This window comes from Silurus aristotelis, assembly GCF_946808225.1.
Source record: "Silurus aristotelis genome assembly, chromosome: 24".
In the NCBI taxonomy this organism is placed as follows: domain Eukaryota; kingdom Metazoa; phylum Chordata; class Actinopteri; order Siluriformes; family Siluridae; genus Silurus; species Silurus aristotelis.
In genome coordinates this window covers 18,869,776-18,889,775 of record NC_139597.1, presented here as the reverse complement: position 1 = coordinate 18,889,775, position 20,000 = coordinate 18,869,776, and the positions used below count along the sequence as shown (strand labels likewise).

The following is a 20,000-nucleotide window of genomic DNA, read 5'->3' as shown; positions in this document are numbered from 1 at the left end:
TAGATGATTTAATAGTCTCAGTGTAAATTCTTTGATATAGTTTTAAATGAATGAATATTTCAGCGTAGGTCCTTTTTAATATCTCAGTTCAAATTCTTTAACATGCCATAGTTGAAATTTTCTCCTAAATATTTCATAGTTTGATTTCTTTAATATCTTGTAGTGTAAATTCTTTACCATGTCTCTGTGGCACGATCAGGAATATTCAGGGTTTAGTGTATATTCGGTTGGAATGTTATTGTCTTATGTGTGTCTGATTGAGTCGATTTTATTTGGGTTTGAGTACATGTGCGAATCTCAGCTGTTAGTCTGTGGTTCCTCGGTTCCACCGTCGAAGCTCTTTCTGGCTGAAGAGAGAAGAAAAGAGGAAGCGGATTTGATGCGGCTTAAAATATTATGATGTTGGGAGCGCAGCCTGTCTCGCTGATTAATTCTCGGCAGAGCGAAGCGGCAGGCCTGAGCTCTCCGTGCCCCGCATGCCATATCACAGACGCCCGAGATCTTCTGGTTTGATCTCCTGGTTTGATCTCCTTTACCCATACCCCTGTTTGTATATATATATAATTAACGCTGCTCCAGCACAGTCCATGACATTTTTGTTATAATTAATCATACAGTACACAGACGAAAGTTCGTGGAACTCCACTCTTCTGGGAAGATGTTCTCCTGAATTTTGTGGAGATTTGTAGCTCGTTAGTGAACTCAGGTAGCGGGTTTATATAGTTATAACGGGCCACCGAAGATCTTCCACTCCAACCTTATGGAGCCTTTGTGCATTGTCATGCTGGAACAGGTTTTGGGTCTCCTGGTTCAAAACAGTTCGGAGAAAAACCACACACGGGAACAACCAAAACCTGCACGAGATAAAGCCTACAGAGGGGGAAAAAATGGCGTGAACTTGGGTTCCTCGTCGTGCCTTCATCGAGCACAGAAGGGCCATTGAGTCAGAGTGGGGACATTGTGGCCCGCGTGGTGGTGAATACGAGGCCTGCGCTGGAGCACAGAGGCCCTAAAGAGAAGCACCGTGAGGCTGCCAGCGAGTCCATTGTGTCTGTACGCCTCATTGGTCTCTGCTGCTGGTGCAGCAAACGAGGCTCGTTCAATTGGCGACTGGGGAGCTCCGAGACAGATGTCTGGGACGCGTAGACATCTGGTGTACGAACAAAAAAAAAAAAACAGCTTAAAGAGATTACATTTGTATTTTTTGAAGCCTTCAGGAGACAGTCGGCTCAGTTCCAGGTGAAGAAAGCAGGACGTTCTTTTGCAGCTCCGTGATTTGATAAAAAAAAATATATATCTATATAGAAAAGAATGCCGAGTCAGGATTCCTCCAATCACACATTTAACGGTTGCCATCATGCGGCCGAGGAAGAACTCCTGCTAAGCTCCTTTTGCTAAGCTCCTCCTGCTAAGCTCCTCCTGCTAAGATCCTCCTGCTCCTTCTCCAGGGTCTGATTAAGGGAGGAGTGATGAGTCAGCAAAAAAAAAAATATATATATATTTTTGTAGCAGCCTTTCATTCATTCGGGGAGAGTGGGCGGCCGGCGTGCTACTTCCAGCTAGGGCCCTTTGTTTTTCTTTTCCTGGGTGAGTGTGTGTGTGTGTGTGTGTGTGTGTGTTGGGGGGTTGGTTACTCATGTTCACATTCCTCTGTGTTTGCTTTTAATTAAATGCCGGAGGAGCCCAGGGCCCAGTGCTGCCCACCACCTCCTCCCCTCTCACTGATAAAACATCACACATGAACGCCTTCACACACACACACACACACACACACACACGCGCGTCTATCATATCAGCGTGACGCATTTGTTAGAAAAGAAATGTCCCCCGAATGCTGTGTGATGTAGCAGAACGGAGCGTTTGGAACTGAGCGTGTTAATGATCCCATAAACATGTGGAGAGGATGGAGGGATGGAGAGACGGAGGAATGGAGGGAGGAAGGAAGATGATACCATCGTACAGTTAGGATTATTACTCCATACACACACAATCTCAATCACAATATCTATCTATCTATCTATCTATCTATCTATCTATCTATCTATCTATCTATCTATCTATCTATCTATCTATCTATCTATCTATCTATCTATTTCTCTCTCTTTTTCTCTCTCTCCCTCCCCCACTCTCTCTATCCCCCTCTCCCTTTCTTTGTGTGAGTGACCCTGCATTCATGCTACTTTCTGGGGTCAGGTTCCTCCTTCACCCCTCAGCATACCACCAGTGTGTGTGTGTGTGTGTGTGTGTGTGTGTGTGTGTGTGTGTGACACACATTCCTCACTGCTCTGTGGTGTGAGTGTATTGGTTTTGTTTCTGACAGTGTTCCTACACAGTGCTCCTCAACTTGCCCATGTGATCACAAACATCTTAGAAGACGTTCTTCCAGTTACAGCTTCCAGAGCAGCTCACACCACACACTTCCTGTCAGCTGATCACGTGCACGTTTCATTATCGAGTGGCTCCGGTGAGCCGAACGTATTATTCTGCTCACACGAGTACGGCCAAGAAACTCGTAATAACACAGAGCTCTTTCCACTGAACTGATCCTTCAGCGTCCTTCTCCACACACACACACACACACACACACACACACACACACACACACACACACACTGCTCTTAAATCCTGGGCTTCTCCAGGGCCTGTCCATGCTTTTTATGGAGCTGACAGACGTCTCCATTAATGCAGGAAGAAGGTTTGAATAATGAAACCAAACCCTGCTGGTGGAGGTCTGGGCCTGAGTGTCGGCTGACAGAAGAGGAACCTGATGTGGTCTTGATCTTTAGCTCAAAGATAGTTGTTTTGTGCCTGTGACGAGATGCTTTTCTGCTCACCGCGGTTGTAAAGAGCAGAGTTCCTATGCATTTTGGAACAGTGTGAAAAAGTATGGAATTTGATGGGTGTTGGTGTTGTTTGGGGGGGGGCCTGAGGGGGGGTTACTGAGTATCTAAAAATGTTCTGTTCTCTAAAATCTAAAATTAAGAATTTGTAAAAATATATTTTTTATAAAACAAAGGCTACACAAACTCTAGACGAATCCGGATTGTTGTAAAGTGTGTATGGAGTTATTCATAGTAAGTACATTTGAACTCCGTAGCGTAGGGGGAAAAGCCTATCGCTGAAATCTCCGCCGGTTGGTTTTAGACGCCCTCTTCCAGGCGATCTTTCTTTTTCTTGCTGCTCCAATGCTAAAAGATAGAAAATAAAAGTGCAAATAGAAGCAGAGAAAAGCACCCGAAAACTGCATATGGAATATAGGGGGTGCCAACACTTTTGCCCCTACACTCTAAACCTTGAGGGTTATTGTCACAGGAGCATGTTGTTTCCTAGGCCTGGAGAAGCTTTCATTGCTGATTTGTTCTTCTGACTGACATCTGAAATACATCAACCTGAGGAACAGCTGGATGAAGCCTGGTTTCCCCCCGAGCTCCATCCTCTTCGGTCGTGTTCCTCTTTATCAGGACCCGATGACGGGCGCTAAATCGTTTTTCTGCGACGTATGCTGCAACCCCGATGAAGCAGCACTCCGTGATCACGGTATAAGGTGACGTTCAAAGCTCACACCTTTTTAAAGCTTTACATCGGACCAACATCTTATAAGATCCCACCCAGCCTTTCCGTTCCCCTCTCAGTGTCTTGAACCTGGTTTATTTTCCACCTTGCCGTATCATCTCACCTTCGAGGGGACACGCTGTCGCTTTAAACGCCACTCTGACAGCTCAATGGTACGTTTCTTTTTTTTTCCCCCGAACCTCCTGCCGGGGGCCGTGAGCTGGAAACATCCTGACCGTTTGAGTTAATGAAAGAGCAGCTTATCTCTCGCACGGCTTCTGAACATGCTGTCCTGAAGAAATGTGCAGCAGTGTCACAATGTCGGACAAGAACAATATAAAACCGGTGATATCCATCAGACTGGTCTCACTGCATGCTTATGGACGATGATCATGTGGCTCGTGGTGAGCACGGTTTGGGTTTGGGATTTATAAGGACAGGGTTTAGTGAGAAGGGTGTTTTTTTGTGTTTGTTTGTTGTTGGGTTTTTTTGGTGGGTGGTGGAGACGTGACCAGCTTTCACATAGGTGGTATTTGAAAGGAGGGCGAACCGAAAGGGCAGGAGGTTGACCTTTTCTTTTCAGGATAAACGGGGGGTTGAGGTGGTTCTTAAACGAATTGCCACTCTCATGCGACTTCAGATATGTGAATACAGAGTCAATAGTCCTCTTAGTGCTACTACAACTACTGTACAAATCCATATTACAGCAAGAAACACAGTAAAGATAAACCATCTCTCATTACTTTAAGAAATGAAGGTCGGTCAATCCGAAGCATCTAAAGAACTTTTCAGTGGCTCTTCAAGTACAGTCTCTAGAACCATCAAACGCTTTGAGGAAACAGGCTCTCATTAAGATTTTCCCAGGAAAGAAATGCCAAGAGCTACCTCTGCTGCAGGAGAAAATTTTATTCAAATTACAAACCGATTTACAGCAGTGCTTCTCTGAGTTTAAGTGGCAGACATATTCCTACATCCACTGTTCAGAGGAGACCGTGGGAGTCAGGCCTTCATGGTCGCATTGTGGGAAAGAAAAGATTACTTCAGAAAAACATCGGGCTTGGGCTAAGAAGGACATGTAAGGGACATTAGATTAGTGGAAAAATGTCTTTTGGTTTGATAAATCCAAATTTGTGTCTTTGTTAGACGTACAGTTAAAATCTACAGATGCTGAATGTGTGGTTCCTACTGTGAAGCGTGATGGAGGAGGTGTGATGGCGTGATGGTGTGGAGGTGCTTTGCTCGTATCACTTGGCGATTTAGTCAAAATTGACGTCACACTGAAACAGCGTGGCTTCCACAGCACTCGTAGCATCATCACTTAGTGGGACCATCATTTGTTATCCAACAGGACAAGGAGAATGATGGCTCGCTGCATGAGATGACCTCCACACTCACCCCAATCCTGTTGAGATGAGTTAGATCGAAGAGTGAAGGAAAAGCAGCCAACCAGCACTCAACACCTCTGGTTTGTTGGAAAACTCATTGTAGGTGGCGAACGTCATCAGGCTGACCGAGAGCACGCGAAGAGCATGCAACGCTCTCCTTAAAGCTCAATCTTTCACAGTTCCAATTCCGCTCAATGTCTTGTTGCCACGGAGACGAGCGTTTCGCTGATCATTCAGATGAATCAGACTTTGTTCCTAAGGCTTCCTGCAACTCGTCATTCTCTGCACACAAGTCTCTCCGCCATCGTCACCGATACGTGTCTACAGTGAACTGTAAAACCACACTGCCCGTCCCAAAAGAATTGGTACACCCACCTTTTCCCATGTGCCATATGTGGTTCATCCTCATAAATGTTTCCTCAAAGTTGGAGGATGTATACAATGTCTTTGGGTGCAGGACCATGAAATTTCCCCTTAACTTAAACCAGGAGACCCAAAACCAGCTTCAGCATGACAATGCACAGATCCAGCTACATGAACATATGGGTTAGAGTAGAAGATCCACATCTTCTCTTCTAAACATCACCCAGTCTCTTCTCAACTTTTCCTTTTTTTCCCCTCATCTCCACCTGTCTTTTTCCAAAGATCCACTGTACCCGACACGCAATCCTCCTGAACACACACATTATTACATTAGCTTCGTTTAATCCAACACACACACACACGAATCTGGTGCGACGACAAGCTTCGATTTTCCCTTGGAAATAACGACATCATCATAAGGGACTCTTCGGAGCCCGTCCCTGGCGGAATGAAGACTGTGTTTAAAGTGCAGTTTATGGTCGTAGCCCTCAGCCTCAGAGCTCCTGCTGAAGGATATCACACTGTATTTACACTGATTTTACACACTATCTCCTTCTACATATACTTCACCTGTCTGTCTGTCTGTCTGTCTGTCTGTCTGTCTGTCTGTTTATTTGTCTGTCTGTCTATCAGTCAGTCTGTCTGGCTGGTTGGCTGTTTGTCTATACATATTTGTCTGTCGGTTCTTGTGTTCACACTATAAATCTCCCACAGGGTTTTCACTTTTTACATCCCACAGGAGGCCAAGATCTCTTTGTAAGAAAGAAGGAAAAAAAAAGAGTGTAGCTCTGGTCGCCATGGGAACCTTCTGCTTACCACTGCTCGTCCCTTTCATGCTACTTTTCTCCTGTTGGATTTCCTGCTTCTTTGCTTTCAGTGGGGGGAGGCATGATGTGTGTGTGTGTGTGTGTGTGTGTGTGTGTGTGTGTGTGTGTGTGTGTGTGTGTGTGTGTGTGTGCGTCAGCACCGTATAGCTGCCATTGGCTGTGTTTTTGAGAAAGACTCTTAACCCTTAACCGTCTCAGCAGTAATGTAACTGATTTGTGTGTGATTTCAGACCGCCGTATCATTCGACGTGACGTTACAGGAGGATGATGGCATCGTGATGACTCTGGAACCCTCGGATCTAAGGGAGAACATCACCCGGTACGCTGCCAAGATATCTGGAGAGCCTCGTACCCACATCCTGCCCTTCCAGAGCTCCAGCGAGGGCCAGCCGCCTCCTGCCGTCCTTCACTATTACCCCACCTACCATGGGCTCTGCTACACCATCAGCCTTCTCCTAGCCAATGGCTCCACCTGGTCCAAACCGCTCAGGACTGTGACTCTGCTCATGAGTAAGAAACCTCTCAGGATCCCGGTTAAAAAAAAATCTCAAGATTCGCTGTGTGTGCATTTCGATCGCGAAAAACATTTCCTCTTTGTTCTCGGCAGAGCCTCTCCCGCTGGAGAGCGTGCAGATTTCAGACTACCAGCCTGCTCCCGAGACCGGCGTGGTGTTCGAGCTGCGTTCGCCCCAGAGGAACAGCTTCAGCCGCGTAAACATCAGCTACTCCGAAGGAACCGAGCAGCGATTCATGCTCTACAAAGGTCAGACACGCACCATTATATATATTACAAGCGAGTTTAAGAACTACAAGGTCCTATTTATAATCTCCACTCTTCTGACAAGATGTTCCTCTAGGATTTGTTGAGATTTTTAGATTCCAATTTTAACGATGTGATGCGTCAATTTAGGTGCGACATGAGAATCACATACAGTACAGATTAACATGGCAGAGGTAGGGCTGCGTCTTCCTGCAGAAACAACCGGGGGGGCCGTATCGTATCGTTCGCTGCTTCATGCGGATCGGTAATGTATCGTATAGTTGACTATACTTCCAGATTTCAAACGAATCGTATTGGCGTCAGTTATGAAGATGCAAATCCCTAATCAGCCACAAGGGCATTCGTAGGTCTAGTTCGAGCAACGGAAAAATTCCATGCTAGCAAATCCAAAAGGAGTTTGCAGATGAATAAGTCAGGTGTCTTGATACCGTTGATAAACATCGAGTTGTCTGTATCTTTTCATGATTTTCTTGGTTCAGATTTCCAGAAAGGCAAAACGGTTTTTAAGCACTGGCTGCCCGGGACGTGTTACAGCAACATCACTTTCCAGCTCATCTCAGAAGCCACGGTCAACAAAAGCACCTTGATCCAAAAGAGCGCCGTGATCCACGAGCCGCACCGCCACAGGACAGGTGCGTCTCGCTTTTTACCACCATTCAATCAATAAGAGAATCCGTCCTGCTTTATTTATCCTCCATTTGTCCTTTCTTGTCTAGTCCCCCATCCTCCACTCAACGTCTCTCTCAAGATCGTCCACCTCGGCGGAAAAGCCCTGCCTGCCCCTAACTGGCACGACACCCGTCTGCCCCGGAAGGCGCGCGACGTCCCCGTAACGGGGGAGGACCCCGAACTCGCAGACAAACAGGAACTCGAGCAGAAGTCGCAGACTGTTAGTCCTCTTGCTACCTCCGAGAGCCCAGACATCAACGCCTCGCTGACGTCCACTCTCACACCGACGGAACGGAGCATCCTCGTTAACACCAGCGACGCGGCCGAGCGTGACAACTCCACCGCCTCCTATTGGCCGACGGGACGCCCCTCCCCCACCGGAGGCGAGTACGAGTTTGTGAACGGAGCGCCTCCGGAGTATGACGACTCGGAAAAAGAGCTCGGCTCCGCCATGGAGCTCAACCCCGAGCCCACTGACGGCTCAAAGAAACCGCCTTCGGTTCTCCTGGAGCTTCGCTGGTTACCTCCTCTGCCACCGAGCACGACGGACGGCTTTAACGTCTACATCTATCGGGACGGTGAGACCCGCGAGAAAACCTCTCTTTTGTTTTGCAGATATTTTACGCATCTCATGACGTGTCTGTTGCAGGCGACGTGAGTGAAACGGTGAACGTGGACGAGAACACGCACGAGTTCTTGGCCGAGCTGTCGGAACCCGGGACGTACCGCGTCCTGGTGACGAGCGTCAGCTCTGCAGGGGAGTGTGAGCCCCGAGAGAGCGCACCACATCCAGGATTCACCTTCTACCTCAGTGTGTATTCCATACGCAACACTTTTACCTTAACGCAGCACTGTATTTCTATAATCATTACGTGTGTGTGTGTGTGCGTACGTACACTCCAGGTCCGACAGGCGAGTTCCTGGAGCAGCCCAGAGAGCGCCCCCAGGAGGTGAGTGTGAAAATGCTGGGGAAGAGCACGGCCTCAGTGTCCTGGGCTCCATCTGCGCAGAGCCACAACAGCAGCCTCGTCTCCGTGGTGTCTCTAACCTGCCTCAAGCCCAACCCCATCCAGCGCATGGAGATCACCTACTGCTCCGAGGTAGCACACTGTCACTGCTGCTACCCCTACTACAACCCCCAATGTTACTACTGCCCCTAGGTACCACACTGTCACTATCACTACTGCCCCGAGGTACTAAACTATCGCCACTGCCCCGAGGTACTCAACTATCGCCACTGCCCTGAGGCACTAAATTATCACTATTCCCCCCGAGGTACTAAACTATCACTATTCCCCCCGAGGTACTAAACTATCACTACTGCCCCGAGGTATTAAACTATCACTACTGCCCGAGGTACTAAACTATCTCTACTGCCCCGAGGTATTAAACTATCACTACTGCCCGAGGCACTAAACTATCTCTACTGCCCCGAGGTATTAAACTATCACTACTGCCCGAGGCACTAAACTATCTCTACTGCCCCGAGGTACTAAACTATCACTACTGCCCCGAGGCACTAAACTATCTCTACTGCCCCGAGGTATTAAACTATCACTACTGCCCGAGGCTTTAAACTATCACTACTGCCCGAGGCTTTAAACTATCACTTCTGCCCGAGGCACTAAACTATCTCTACTGCCCCGAGGTACTAAACTATCACTACTGCCCCGAGGCACTAAACTATCACTACTGCCCCGAGGTATCACACGATGAGATTTTAGAGACTTGGAGTCAGTTTAGTTCCTGATTCGTCTGAATCCTCACCATTGAATTGTTTTACAGGAAAACACCACCAGTGACATCCTCACTAACCTCACCCCTGGCGCTCAGTACAGAGTGGTGGTCTATCACACTAACGGACCCCTGATCAGCCCCCCCTCCGAACCCGTCATTATCGATATCGGTACGTACCACACCTTCGAGATCATCCCGATCCTTTGTGTCTGTGCGTGGGTATTGACTTTGATGTTGGGCAGAACCGACGGGAGTGCGGGACCTGGTGGTGTACCCTCTGAGCCCCACGGCGGTCATCCTGAGCTGGCAGAGGCCATACAACGTGGCCTTCCGCAAATACGTCCTGCAGACCTTTTTCTTCAACTCGGCCACGCAGACCGCCCAGTGGACCACGTACTACGAGATCGCCGCCACCGCCTCCGTCATCGCCTCTGTGGTAAAATCTCGTCCAATTTAGAATCTACACTCTAGATCGAGGCATTTCTCGAAAAACAATGTTTATTAGAATTTGAGAGAGCAGGTAAATAACTTCCAAAAAAAAAAAAAAAACGTCCGATCCCCCGATTAATAATATTTATCCGCTCGATCAAAGTCATCCAGGAGAAACCAAAACACTTTCGACCGTCGCTCAGATGAACACCCTCTTGAGTCATCTCTTGTGTTATTGTGCGCGTATCCCAGCATGCAATCTTCCGCCTGTAATTATTACACTCAGAGCTTAATTGCAGGCTGCGTGTGCCGAATTGCTCTCGTGCACATTTGGAAGTCGGGGAGCGCCAAAGCGTTTCTAGGCCTCAAGTTGGCTATTAAAGGAGGGACATGGTAGTGCAGTAACGCAAGGTGAGGACAGAGGGCAAAAATAAGATACAGACAATGCCAGAGTTCCCTTCTTCTCTCTGAATCTTGAAACTTGTATGAAACGTTGACTATGTGTAAAAGTATAAGGACACCTGGCTATACAATTCGATTCAGTTTTATCTGTAGAGCACGTCTAAAAATGGACGATGTCTCAAAGCAGCCTTTCAAAGATAAAAGATGTATAAAAGAATGTATAAGTTTATTGCCTATATACTGTAGTGCCTTTCCCTGAGATGCCATCCAGAAGAGATCTTAAGAGGAACCAGGCACCAAAAGTGAACCCATCCTCATCCTCAAAACCGAAGATCCATTCATTACAGTTCCGTCATTGTAGAGGTGCTGTTCAGTGCTGAAATGCAGAACTGTTTATGGAAACTGTGGTCCTGAACAATTGCATAACAGACTAAAAAAAACCCTCAAAAGTTCTTGAGTTGCAAACTTCATGGCTATATCTAGTGGAATATCTTCCCAGGCTTCGTATTTAGCCAGGAGCAGTTAAAAAAAATCCAGCTAATTCTTTTTGATATTCTTTTTGAGATCTTCTCATCGCTACTCCTGAGGATGTTCTCTACGTGAACTGCTGAAAGATACACGAGATTACTAGAGATAGTTCCACTCGAGAACCATAAAGACGGATATGGATAATTATGATCATTAGGACTACAGTTGCCAGATCATTAGTGAAAAGCTGATGGAAATGAAATGAATGAAAATCCAGTATTGAGGATGAGAACTGGTTTCCTTTTGGGTGTTTCTCCCTCATGAAGACTCAGGGAGACGCTTGCACATGTTCTTACAGGCGGCCTTCGCTCGTTCCTTTTAGTCTAGGGTTATATTTAAAACTGAATGGAACGAGTGAAAATCTAAATCTAGGTAATGCACCTTCACCTACATTTCTTCCTCCCAACAGAGAGTGACTGATCTGTTACCTGCATGGTACTATAACTTCCGGGTGACCATGGTGACCTGGGGCGATCCTCCTCTCAGCTGCTGCGACGGATCCACCGTGAGCTTCGTTACTGGTGGGTCAATTATGCGATGCTCTAAAAAGAAAAGAAAAAAACATAACAGTTTCCTAGTGGTTAACCCGAGGCTGCTTCACAGCTCCAGAGGCACCGCACATCTCCTCGGTGGATTACTCACACGGCGCGCTGTACGTGCGCTGGACCTACGGCGACCTCTTCACCGACCTCTCCCACTCCCGGATGCTGCACTGGCAGGTGCTGGCTGAAGGAAAGAAAGGCTCGAGGAGACGCTTCTCCACGGACGTAAGCTTCTTGACCATAACATTTCTCGTTCTGTTCCATATTGAGTGCGCTTGATGCTCCTCTCAAGGCTTCCCAAGTTTGTGGGAACATGTTCAGGGAAGAAGCACATACGGCACATGGGAAAGTCAGAATACTTTTGGCCACATCGTATTTCCACGCAGACATTCGTAATCCACAAAAAAGCAATTTAACCCGCCAGCCCCCCCCCTTCCCCCGCAGGTCACGCGTAACGTGATGAAGGCCGCGCTCGCGCTCCCTCCCGGAGACATCTACAATGTGACGGTGACGGCGTGTACGGAACGCAGCCGCAACACCTCGGTGCCACACATCCTGAAGCTGGGTGAGTGTCCGAGCTCCGCAATTGTTCATTTTTATATGAATTGTTTTTGGGTCCCGAATAAGCGCATCGTTTCCTCCGATGTCCCGTGTCACGTTGTGTAGACACGTGTAGTCCTGAGCGTAATTCGTACGAAAGCCAAAAAAACCCCAATTCTCTTAGAACATAAATTTTTCGGCCAAAAGTATTGGGATACTTGGTGGGGTTTGGGGGGATGGGTCCCTCGAGATTGTATAGAAAGTCTCCACTTCAACTAGAAGATCCGAAACTGCCCCAGCGTGATCGCGCTCCTGTGTCCGAGCTCCGAAGAAGATATGGTGTATAAGTTGGGGTGGAAGATCTCCAGCTACAGAGCTCTAAACACAATAATAAAATAAAAAAAAAAAAGCAAATGGGAATTCAACGTGAAACATGATGTTTTATACAAAGCACATAAATGCACGGTGTCCACAAACTTTTGCCGGTATTGTGCGTGTCTATAGAACCTGCGAGGAAGCGGAGAATGTTTTAGTCTCTCACACATCTTTTTTGTCTTCCGAACAGATCCAGCGCCTCCCAAGTCCCTGTACGCGATCAACGTGACCCACTCCTCCGTCACGTTGCTGTGGGCCGAGGAGGGCGTGGTCGACTTCTACCAGGTCGTCTGCAGACAACTCAGGCCCGTCACAAAGCTCAAGGTCAAAGTCGTCTGTTTTTTATTTATTTTTTATTTACATTATTTTCAACAGGATCGAGGAGGTCATGTGAACTTATTCACAAACAGGACAATGGGGTTGTGATTTGTAGATGCGTGAAGTTATACATGTTTACGGGGCGTGAAACGTGAGATCAGGGTGGGATTTGGACTACGTTTAGGGTTGCTAAGGGGCGGGAAAATTTCTGGTAAATTTCCATAGGAATTAACGGAAAAACGAAATAGAAATTTGGGGAAATTGACAGAAACTGTATCATTTACATACACAAATATAATATAAGGGGTCATGGGGGTTATTTGACTCCTGTATTGTGGGAATGACTCACCCCCGGCGGCAGGCGGAGGTCCTTGGCAGTGAGCAGCGATGACTCCGGCTCTCGCGCGTCATCATGAGCAGCGCGCCATCTGCTCGAGCCTTTACCCCGTCTCTCATCACGCCGTGGGCGACTCCCGTGGCCGCGCTCGTCAGCCGCATCTCTCGCCGTCTCATCCGACTCCGTCTGACAGCGTCGGCGTTCACGTTTCACGCTTAATTCCTCCTTCCCCCGTTCTAACGAGCTTCATCTATTTATTTTTTTGGCTGCAGGGATCAGTGATCACCTTCATGAGCATTAGTGAGGTCAGACACTGATGTTGGGGAGGACCAAAGGTGGTCTGGGGGTCCGTCAATTTCTTCCCTAAGGTGTTAATTGGGGTTGAGGAGGTACAGGGTCTGTGCAGGACACTCGAGTTCTTGTCTCGGTTTCTACGTATTTCCAAACAGTGTGTGTTTACGTGTTGTGTACAGACATCTGAGCCCCAGACTGCAAACTCCCACGTGATGACCGTGAACAACCTGCAGGCCTCCAGCTCCTACAACTGCAGCGTGACCAGTTACAGCTATAGCACACCCAGTGAACCTGCGTACATCACCATCAGCACTCTGGGTAACTCCTCCTTATCTCCAGCTTTTTCTCCTTTTCCTTTTCCTCCACAGGTTTCAGGTTTCACTCATACTAAATTAAAAATGATCATTTATAATAGTGATGGCTTATATTCAGCAGTGAACTGGAAATGTGTGTGTGTGTGTGTGTGTGTGTGTGTGTGTGTGTGTGTGTGTGTGTGTGTGTGTGTGTGTGTGCAGCTCAGGAGATGAACCCCAGTGTAGCTGCTATCTCTGCGCTGGCGGTGCTCAGTGTGCTGCTCATCAGTCTCCTCGTCCTTTTTCTACTGGTGCTGCGAAAGAAACACATGCAGATGACCAGGTGAGAACTTCACCTCTACCTGTACAGCATTACATCTATCTATCTATCTATCTATCTATCTATCTATCTATCTATCTATCTATCTATCTATCTATCTGTCTGTCTGTCTGTCTGTCTGTCTGTCTGTCTGTCTGTCTGTCTGTCTGTCTGTCTGTCTGTCTGTCTGTCTGTCTGTCTGTCTGTCTGTCTATCTGCCTGTACAGCATTCTATCTATCTATCTATCTATCTATCTATCTATCTATCTATCTATCTATCTATCTATCTATCTGTCTGTCTGTCTGTCTGTCTGTCTGTCTGTCTGTCTGTCTGTCTGTCTGTCTGTCTGTCTGTCTGTCTGTCTGTGTCTGTCTGTCTGTTTATCTATCTGCCTGTACAGCATTACATCTATCTATCTATCTATCTATCTATCTATCTATCTATCTATCTATCTATCTATCTATCTATCTATCTATCTATCTATCTATCTATCTATCTGTCTGTCTGTCTGTCTGTCTGTCTGTCTGTCTGTCTGTCTGTCTGTCTGTCTGTCTGTCTGTCTGTCTATTTATCTATCTGCCTGTACAGCATTACATCTATCTATCTGTCTGTCTGTCTGTCTGTCTGTCTGTCTGTCTGTCTGTCTGTCTGTCTGCCTGTACAGCATTCTATCTATCTATCTATCTATCTATCTATCTATCTATCTATCTATCTGTCTGTCTGTCTATCTGTCTGTCTGTCTGTCTGTCTGTCTGTCTGTCTGTCTGTCTGTCTGTCTGTCTATTTATCTATCTGCCTGTACAGCATTACATCCATCTATCTATCTATCTGTCTGTCTGTCTGTCTGTCTGTCTGTCTGTCTGTCTGTCTGTCTGTCTGTCTGTCTGTCTATTTATCTATCTGCCTGTACAGCATTACATCTATCTATCTATCTATCTATCTATCTATCTATCTATCTATCTATCTATCTATCTATCTATCTATCTATCTATCTATCTATCTATCTATCTGGCTGGCTGGCTGGCTGGCTGGCTGGCTATTTATCTTTCTGTCTATCTTTCTGTTTGTCTATTTGTCCTTCTATCTATCTATATTTGTCCTTCTATCTATCTGTCTGTCTGTCTGTCTGTCTGTCTGTCTGTCTGTCTGTCTGTCTGTCTGTCTGTCTATTTGTCCTTCTGTCTATCTATCTGTCTGTCTGTCTGTTGGTCTATTTGTCCTTTTTTCCTTTCTGTCTATCTATCTATTTGTCTCTCCGGTTCTGTTTGTTTGTCTATCAGTACACTCGGTACCATATGAAGCTCTGGAATGACTGTAGTGTAATTGTTTTGATTGACCGCTGATTGTTGTGTTTGTGGTTTCATCTCGTTTCAGGGAGTGTGGAGCAGAAACCTTCATCAACTTCGCCTCCTTCGAGCGGGATGGGAAACTCCCTTACAACTGGTAGGAATTCTGAGGCACTTTCGGAAGAATTCTCAGTACATCACACACACACACACACACACATTGTGCACCTTCACGAGTGTCACACATCATTCAGCTCAATCACATACAACGCTGTTAGTAAAGTCAGGTCCTGGTGTAGGTGAGGTGAGGAGACCTTCAAAACGTGTTCAATGTAGCAGAGCACTCAAGATCTTTAAATTCCCATACTCATTAGTATGCAGGTTCTGGTTTGGGTCTCGTACAACCCCATTTCCTAAAAATGTGGGACTCAAATGTAAATAAAAACAGAATGCAACGATTTGCAAATCTAATAAATAATCACTATTTTATTTACAATAAAACAAAAAATAACATTTAAGTTTGAAAAGTCTGTAAAAAATCCATGTGGTTGAAATGAAGCCGTATGAGTGCGTTCATGCCTGAGGAACGGGCAGCTGGCACATCTGGAAAGGCTTCCTGGTTTATACGGGTTTTAGAGCAACAAATGCTCCCATCACGAAAGGAAAAACGCAACAAAGAAAACCCAGAACTGTTAAGCAGCTAGAAGCCTGTATCAGACACATCAGGGACAACATTCCTCCACCAAAACATAAGCAGACGGAAGACGTGATCCTACACAGTGATAAACATGGCTCTGTTTTAACCTTTTTGAGACGTGGCAATAAAAAAAAACGATAAGACAATATTTTCTTAAAACGGTATCAATTCTCAGATCAAACACGCGATATGTTTTATCGGACATGGATTGATGATATTCGCGGATCATTTATTTCATGATCGAGGCTTCGAACGCACCAGTGCACTGCTCACGTTGGCAGAGTTGAGAAGCCTTAGAATGAGCTTTAACGTCCTGTAAGGGAACACGGTGAAAACCCCTGGGTTTTTAGGCCAATCAGTAAAGGAACCAGGTATCGGATTAAGACGTAAATCATGGTTTCACAATGAAAACTCACTAAATGTACGACATGTCCAATGCGGAAGAATTTTAAACATTTTCAGTGATCACACACACACACACACACACACACACACACACACACACACACACACACACACACATATGCTGTAAGTAGAGTGTATTCCATGCCATACACATGAGATTAATATAACAGCTTAAAGGCAGTCAGTTGAAGCAGATTTTGGCGAAATCGTCATTTCAAAATAAGAAAAAAAAAATTGAAATCAGGGTTTCCGCAGGGTCTTAAAGTCCACAATTTAAAAGGCGAAAGTTTTCGGCTTTCGAAGTCTTCAATAACTGAATATAATAAAAGGTCTTAACATGTAACCCTGCCTCTAATGTCGTCTAACGATTCAGTTCGAATGAGACCGACACGCAACAGCCAATCAGCTTTCTGTTATTAAAACGTATTCGCCGTATTCGCGTGTGTTTTCCCGACGAACCCTGCAGAAACCCTGTAAAGAAACCCCTCCATTCCCATCGTACTGAAATGTGTCTTGTACAATATTTCTGTAAATGTCCTTGACTTGTCTGCTGCTCCAGTGACCGTTGATGTTCTTGATGTTCTGAGGTACTGCAGCGTGGCCCCGAGTAGCCCACAGCAAAAGCGTGTCCAGGATGTGTATATAGATAAAGATTTATAGATTATATTTGATTATAATACGCTGCTTTCCTGCACTCATATCGCTCTCATAAACGATAATGACACTGTGGACTGCATGAGGCATTAATTAACCCTGTACGAAGCACTAATGAAGTACGTCTCAGTCATCACTGTCTGTCACTATTACTAATGAAGCACCATGTTTTGTCCCCAACCTTTTTTTTTTTTGTTTTTTTGTGCTCTTTTTTGTGTTTGTCTGTTTTTTCTTTCTTTGACCCCCCCTTCAGGCGAAGGAGCCTCTTTGCCTTCCTTACTCTTCTGCCATCCTGCCTTTGGACTGACTATCTTTTGGCTTTTTATATTAATCCATGGTAAGTAAAGTCCAGACGGCCAGACGCTGCATCACGGAGGAGGCATGCGTGAGAAGAAACAAAAAACAAAAACAAAAGCTGCACAACCATAGAGACATCTGCAGAACATTGCACTCATCCAGTCCTGCGCTAATCTCCACACGTGACCTTCATGTTCTTTCTAGGCCAAAAGTACGTGGACACACGAGTAGCAGGCACGTGTATGCGCGTGTAAGACGTCTCGCTCCAGACGTTTTCCTTTCTGTGTTTCCGGTACTGATGAAAATCTTTTGCAAAGTCTTTCCGCTCCTTCTCTTCCTCTCTCACTTTCTCCGTTTGCTTCTTCTCTTCTTCTCCTCCTCATCCTTCTCCTCCTTCTTCCCCTTATCTTCCTCCGTCTTCTCCTCCATATCCTTCTCTCCCGCTCTCACTTTCTCCATATTATTCCTTTTCTTCTCCTCCTCATCTCTCACTTTCTCCTTTTCCTCCTCCTCATCCTTCTCCTCATCTTCCTCCTGCTTTTTTCTCCTTCTTATTTTTACTTCTTCTCCTTCATCTTCTTCTCTCCCTCTCTTACATTCTCCTCATTCTCCTCTTCCTCCCCTTATCTTCCTCCGTCTATTCCTCCATACCCCTCTCTCCCGCTTTCACTTTCTCCTTCTTATTCCTTTTCTTCACCTCCTCTCCCTCCTCCTTCTATTCTCTCACTTTCTCCTTGTTCTCCTCTTCATCCTTCACCTCATCGCTCATTTTCTCCTGAATCTCGATACTTTCTCCTCTATATCCACGTTTGATTTTTATAGTCGTGTCCCTTGAGAAGATACTAAAAAGGCGGCTGAAATGTGAGGGGTGCACTTAGTTATATTGGGTGTGGTGGTCAGGGGTGCACATACTTTCGGCCCACTATCAAAAGGCAGCCATTGTTCTCCTTGCACTCGCATCACACACCCGAGGTGTTCAGATGAACAGAACATGAAGGTAGCGGTCGTGGAGAACAGATCTGTCTATGGTTGCGTCTCACAGCACGAAGGCCTGAAGATTCAAACCCAAACACACACACACACACACACACACACACACACACACGGCATGAAACTAACCGTTAGCGTGCGTTTTCCATGAGCCCACACCATGTGACTAAACCGTACTAGCAGCAGATGATAGATGGATGTAGTGGGAGGTTTCAGGACGTTGAAGAGTTTTGCATGTGTTTGCATTCGGGGTTGAAGTGTGTGTGTGTGTGTGTGTGTGTGTGTGTGTGTGTGTGTGTGTGTGTGTGTGTGTGTGTGTGTGTGTGTGTGTGTGAATGGAATGAGTATGAGCTTGGAACAAGGGATGCATGCTTACCTGCAACTGGTAGATGGATGAAGATCTGATGATGATGATGATGATGATGATGATGATGATGTAATGTACAGTTGAGTAAAGTGTCCTGGACTTTTTTTTGTCCCTGTAGGAGTAAAACTGCTCTGAAGAAAAGGAAGCTAACAAGGTAAGTGTGTGTGTGTGTGTGTGTGTGTGTGTGTGTGTGTGTGTGTGTGTGTGTGTGTGTGTGTGTGTGTGTATGTGTGTGTGTGTGTGTGTGTGTGTGTGTGTGTGTGTGTGTGTGTGTGTGTGAGTGAGTGAGTGCATGTTATAATAATGTGACCTCTAAATAATTTTGAATATGACACGAACAGTGTGTTTGCTGTGACACGTGAATAATCTTGGGGGGTGTGTGTATGTGTGTGTATGTGTGTGTATGTGTGTGTGTGTGTGTGTGTGTGTGTGTGAGAGTGAGTGCATGTTATAATAAGGTAACCTGTGAAAATTTTTTAATATTTAATATGAAATAGAGTGTTTGCTCTGACATGTGAATAATCTTGGTGTGTGTGTGTGTGTGTGTGTGTGTGTGTGTGTGTGTGTGTGTGTGTGTGTGTGTGTGTGTGTGTGTGTGTGTGTGTGTGTGTGTAGCCCAGTGCAGTTGGATGATTTCGAGGCCTACATCAAGGACATGAGCAAAGACTCTGCCTACAAGTTCTCCCTGCAGTTTGAAGTAAGGAAACATCTCCACCTTCCTTTTTTTCGTTGGGGGGGGGTTGATGGGGTTTACGGGGGCAAGTCTGTGAGGGGGTAGTTATGGGGGGGGGCAGTCGGTGAGGGGGTAGTTATAGGTCGGTGGTGGGGGGAGGTAGTGTGTGAGGGGGTAGCTATGGGTTGGTGTGGGGGGGGGTAGTTATTGGTCGGTGGTGGGGGGGGTAGTCTGTGAGGGGGTAGCTATGGGTTGGTGTGGGAGGGGGGGGTATTTATTGGTCGGTGGTGGGGGGGGGGTAGTCTGTGAGGGGGTAGTTATGGGTCATGGGGGTGGCGGGGAGATAGTCTGTGAGGGGGTAGTTATGGGTCCGTGGAGGGTGAAACGTTCTCGTTTCTTGTTTGGTGCAAAAAATCGCAGGAGTGGTTTTTCTCCTGAGAAGAAGCTGGACAGTGGTCACGTGACCCACGCAGCCGGACAGACGCTGGAGTCGAAAGCCGAGACGCGAGACGAGATCTTATTTCAGTTCGGGGAGAAGCCGAGTTCCAGCAAACGCAATAAAACGCTCATCACGTCGCGTACGAGAAGCACGCGCTCGTTTACAAATTCGGGAACTGTTTTTTTTTTCACGTCTGGGGGAGGGGCAGCGACGCCACGAAATCAACCTCCACTTTTCTGTGAAGACGTTCCAAGGTGAGGTGTGAAGATCTGGGGTGCGGATCAACCAGAAAGGGCTTCGGTATGGTTTTAAGCTGTACAGCAGGAGATCTTAAAAAACTCCATCCCATATCTCCATGGAGCAGGTGTGGGTTCTCCTATAATGTTCACGTGTGTGACAGTTTGAAGAAGAACCACAAACGGGGGGGGGGGGGGGGGGGGGTCAGGTGTCCCAATATTTTTGGCCACACATAAAAGACCTCATGGTGTCTCTCTCTCTCT

The 20,000-nt window shown here is 46.4% G+C and overlaps 1 protein-coding gene across 3 annotated transcripts in view; it reads left to right on the top strand.

Annotated features, from left to right (window-relative positions):
- The window catches only part of ptpro (protein tyrosine phosphatase receptor type O), a 33,408-nt gene that overhangs the window by 7,220 nt on the left and 6,188 nt on the right, over positions 1 to 20,000 (top strand). The window contains exons 2-19 of one of the 3 annotated variants that reach the window (XM_083527793.1): positions 6,329 to 6,637; positions 6,735 to 6,890; positions 7,388 to 7,540; positions 7,625 to 8,155; positions 8,227 to 8,388; positions 8,481 to 8,677; positions 9,363 to 9,483; positions 9,557 to 9,750; positions 11,083 to 11,194; positions 11,277 to 11,440; positions 11,660 to 11,780; positions 12,321 to 12,454; positions 13,259 to 13,397; positions 13,595 to 13,715; positions 15,067 to 15,135; positions 16,988 to 17,071; positions 18,507 to 18,542; positions 19,004 to 19,085. In XM_083527793.1, the coding sequence (XP_083383919.1) occupies positions 6,406 to 6,637; positions 6,735 to 6,890; positions 7,388 to 7,540; positions 7,625 to 8,155; positions 8,227 to 8,388; positions 8,481 to 8,677; positions 9,363 to 9,483; positions 9,557 to 9,750; positions 11,083 to 11,194; positions 11,277 to 11,440; positions 11,660 to 11,780; positions 12,321 to 12,454; positions 13,259 to 13,397; positions 13,595 to 13,715; positions 15,067 to 15,135; positions 16,988 to 17,071; positions 18,507 to 18,542; positions 19,004 to 19,085 (2,808 nt within the window). In that variant the 5' untranslated portion in view covers positions 6,329 to 6,405. The remainder of the gene's footprint in view (positions 1 to 6,328; positions 6,638 to 6,734; positions 6,891 to 7,387; positions 7,541 to 7,624; positions 8,156 to 8,226; positions 8,389 to 8,480; positions 8,678 to 9,362; positions 9,484 to 9,556; positions 9,751 to 11,082; positions 11,195 to 11,276; positions 11,441 to 11,659; positions 11,781 to 12,320; positions 12,455 to 13,258; positions 13,398 to 13,594; positions 13,716 to 15,066; positions 15,136 to 16,987; positions 17,072 to 18,506; positions 18,543 to 19,003; positions 19,086 to 20,000) is intronic. The other 2 variants (XM_083527791.1, XM_083527792.1) reach the window with 2 other exon arrangements.